The 4200-nt window shown below is 42.9% G+C and overlaps 1 protein-coding gene across 1 annotated transcript; it reads left to right on the top strand.

Annotated features, from left to right (window-relative positions):
* The first annotated feature begins 272 nt into the window (after window positions 1-272).
* Window positions 273-632, top strand: LOC142173388 (uncharacterized). Its single transcript, XM_075238968.1, has one exon. It carries the CDS (start codon window positions 273-275, stop codon window positions 630-632), a length of 360 nt encoding a protein of 119 aa, XP_075095069.1.
* Window positions 633-4200: the final 3568 nt, after the last annotated feature.

The raw sequence follows: 4200 nt of genomic DNA on the forward strand, positions 1-4200 counted from the left end.
CATAACTCAGAAGGTTATCAAAGAGTAAGCTTTAGTCGATCACCTCGTAAAAAATCCAGGGGGTGTGGATTATAAGCCACTTACTACATATTTTCCCGATGAAGAAGTATTATTTGCTAGAGAAGATATTGCAGAATCGTACCCTGGATGGAGAATGCTTTTCGAGGGAGCAGCAAACTTCAAAGGAGACAGAACTGGGGTAGTCCCGATTTCAGAATCTGGACAACACCTATCCAGCATCGGCAAAGATAAGATTCCCGTGTACCAATAATATGGCTGAATATGAAGCGTCCATCTTTGGGATCAGAATGGCAGTCGACATGAACGTCAAAGAACTTTTGGTCATAGGGGATTCCGATCTATTGATACACCAAGTCCAAGGGGAATGGTCCACCAAGAACGTCAAGATACTTTCGTACCTGCACTGCATGAAGGAGCTATGCAAGAAGTTCATGAAGATTGAGTTCAAGCACGTCCTCAGGATTCAGAACGAGTTCGTTGATGCCCTAACAACTTTATCATCTATGATTCAGCATCCAGACATGAACTACATTGACCCTATCGAGGTAGAGATCGGGGATCAACATGCCTATTGCTTCAATGTAAATGGAGAACCAAATGGTAAACCATAGTATCACGACATCAGGAAATTCCTTACAACCAGAGAATACCCGGAGAATGCTACTAATGGTCAAAAGCTAGCCCTCAGAAGGCTAGCAAACCACTTTTTCCTCAACGGGGAAGTCCTGTACAGGAGGACCCCAGATTTAGGTTTGTTGAGATGTGTAGACGTTGCCGAGGCAATCAGGTTATTGGAAGAAATACATGCAGGAACGTGCGGACCCCACTTGAATGGGTTCACATTAGCCAAGAAGGTCTTGAGAGTTGGATACTTTTGGATGACTATGAAAAGAGATAGTATCTGGTACGTACAGAAGTATCACCAGTGCCAAATTCACGGGGATTTCATCTGGGTTCCGCCAAATGAGTTAAACATAACAGGTTCACCTTGGTCGTTCGATGTCTGGGGCATGGACGTGGTTGAACCTATAGAGCCTGCTTCATCAAATGGACATCGCTTCATCTTGGTAGCCATCGACTGTTTCACTAAATGGGTCGAGGCATATACTTACAAGTCCGTCACAAAGAAGGTAGTGGCAGATTTCATCTGGAACAACATCGTCTAAAGATTTGGAATACCGGAGTCTATCATCACTGGCAATGCCGCTAACCTCAATAGTGACCTCATGAGAGAAATCTACGAGAAGTTCATAATCGTCCACTGCAATTCCATAGCCTACAGACAACAAATAAATGGGGTAGTCGAGGCAGCCAATAAGAATATCAAGAGGATTCTACAAAAGATAGTGGACAATCACAAGCAATGGAACGAGAAACTATCTTTCGCCTTACTAGGTTATCGGACCACCATGAGAATATCAGCTGGGGTAACGCCGTACGTATTGATATACGGCGTTGAAGCTTTGATACCCGCAAAGATCAAAATACCATCTTTAAGGGTCATTCAAGAGGAAAAATTGGACGACGCAGAGTGGATACGGGTTAGACAGGAGCAACTCATGCTCATCGACGAGAAACGAATGGATGCAGTATGCCATGGTCAGCTATATCAAAACAGGATGGCCAGTGCATTTAAATAGAAAGTGTAGCCTCTTCATTTAGCACTGGGGCAGTTGATCTTGAAGAGAATCTTTCCCCACCAAGAGAAGCCAAAGGAAAGTTCGCACCAAACTGGCAAGGTCCTTACGTGGTTCACCTAGCACTTTCGGGAGGAGCTCTAATCTAGGAAAAAATGGATGGAAGAATCAACACGAAGCCCATCAACTCAGACACAATCAAGAGATAATATGTTTAGAGTTAGGTTTTACTGTAATAGAACTACGTTCAACCTGACTTCCCACGGAGGGATATGTAGGCAACCCACGCAGAGTTCGGTTTCTCTCCCTCTTCTCTTTTGTAATAGAAAAACCAAATATCACTTTTGTATGTTGCTCAGGAGCTACGCCGAATTGATTTCCTTAGAAAGGAATGCGTAGGCAATCCTCATTAGATTAAGTCATCTTTTGTAATTGACTTACATTTTGGCCTAATTCCATTTGGATATATAGGCAGTCTGAGTCAGACACCCAACTTCATCCTTAAACTCATCATTTGTTGTAATCGAACTACGTCTTGACCTGATTCCATTTGGATATGTAGGCTATCTGAGTCAGGCTCGGTTATCTTCATCATATTTTATCATAATCCATGAACTACGTTCAGACCTGATTCCATTTAAGGAGGTCGCAGTCCGAGGTCAAACATGCATTTATCAAGGACGAGGTATCTAAACTCCTTAAAATAGGATTCATTTGAAAGGTCAAGTACCCGGGCTGGTTAGTTAACATAGTAGTAGTGCCTAAAAAGGGGAATAAGCTAAGAATGTGTGTAGATTACAAAGATCTAAACAGGGCATGCCCTAAGGATTCTTTCCCTTTTTCCTAACATCGATCGAATGATTGATGTGACGACCAGACAAGAGATACTCAGTTTTCTCGATGTATATTTTGGGTACAACCAAATTCGAATGGACTCGGGCAATCAAGAAAAGATTTCTTTTATCACTAAATACGACACTTATTGTTATAGTGTAATGCCATTCGGATTAAAAAATGTTGTTGCTACCTATCAATGCCTAGTAAATCGGATGTTCAAAGAACAAATACAGAAATCAGTTGAAGTTTATATTGATGACATGTTAGTCAAGCCCCTGCGAGCAGAGGACCATTTGAAATATTTGCAGGAAACCTTCGACATATTGAAGAAATACAATATGAAGCTGAACCCAAAGAAGTGCACACTCGAGGTCGGATCGGGAAAATTCCTCGGGTTCATGGTGTCCAATCGAGGGATCGATATCATCCCCGACAAAATCAAAGCCATAGAGTACATCACCATGGTGGACAACGTCAAGGCCGACTTCGTGGTCGACTTTATGCCAGTCTTAATACACGAAGTCGAAAGAAAATTATTCCTAACCTCGGGGACTACCTTAGGAATTTGGAACCTTTTGATGAACGGTGCCACGAACGCAAAGGGGTCCGGGATCGGCATCATGTTAAAACTACCTACAGGGAATGTAGTTAGGCATTCTATTAGAACTGTGAAATTGACTAACAATGAGGCCGAGTAAGAGGTCATGATTGAAGGTCTCGAATTGGCTAAAAGCCTTGGGGCTGAGGTGATCGAAGCTAACTGTGACTCCCACCTAGTGGTAAATCAAGTCAATGGGATGTTCGAAGTGAAAGAGGAACGGATGCAAAGGTACTTAGACAAATTACAGGTAACGCTACATCAATTCGGGGAATGGACCTTGCAGCACATACCTCGAGATCAGAATAGTGAGGCTGATGCTCTCGCTAACTTGGGGTCGTCGGTCGATGTCGATGAATTCAGTTCGGGAACAGTAGTACAGCTCATGAAGTTGGTGATAAAAGATGGCTACGCCGAAGTAAACTCGATGAGTTTAACTTGGGATTGGAGGAACAAATACATAGACTACTTGAAGACCAAAAAATTTCCCTCAGATCCCAAAGAATCGAGAGCCCTGTGTACCAAGGCTACCATATTTAGTTTGTCGAAAGGACACTGTTCAGGAAAACGTTCGACGGCCAGCTAGTGAGATGCTTGAGGCAGGGAGATACCGAATACGCCTTGAGAGAAGTTCATGAAGGCACGTGAGGGAACCATTTAGGGGCAGAATCTTTGGTCCAAAAATTAATCAAGGTCGGCTATTACTGGACCGAAATAGAGAAAGATGCGAAGGACTTTGTATAAAAAGGTGACGACTACCATAGACACGCACTGATATCCATCAACCGGGAGAGCTACTACACTCGGTCTTGTCCCCGTGGCCATTTATGAAGTGGGGAATGGACATCGTCGGTCCCCTATCGTGGGCAGCCGGTAAGGCTCAATTCATAGTATTCATGGCCGATTATATTTCCAAATGGGTTGATGCTCAAGCATTCGAAAAAGTCTGGGAGAAAGAAGTCATTGACTTCATATAGGACCACATAATATGTCAATTCGGGATACCGGTCGAGGTCGTTTGTGATAATGGGAAATAATTCATCGGCAACAAGGTAAATAAATATTTCAAAGATCACAAGATTAAGAAGATACTATCAACACCTTACC

Source organism: Nicotiana tabacum, chromosome 19 (genome assembly GCF_000715075.1).
Source record: "Nicotiana tabacum cultivar K326 chromosome 19, ASM71507v2, whole genome shotgun sequence".
Lineage (NCBI taxonomy): Eukaryota > Viridiplantae > Streptophyta > Magnoliopsida > Solanales > Solanaceae > Nicotiana > Nicotiana tabacum.

Excerpts from the sequence above, each read along its gene's own strand:
- LOC142173388 (XM_075238968.1), top strand. The coding sequence starts at position 273 with ATGGCTGAATATGAAGCGTCCATCTTTGGGATCAGAATGGCAGTCGAC.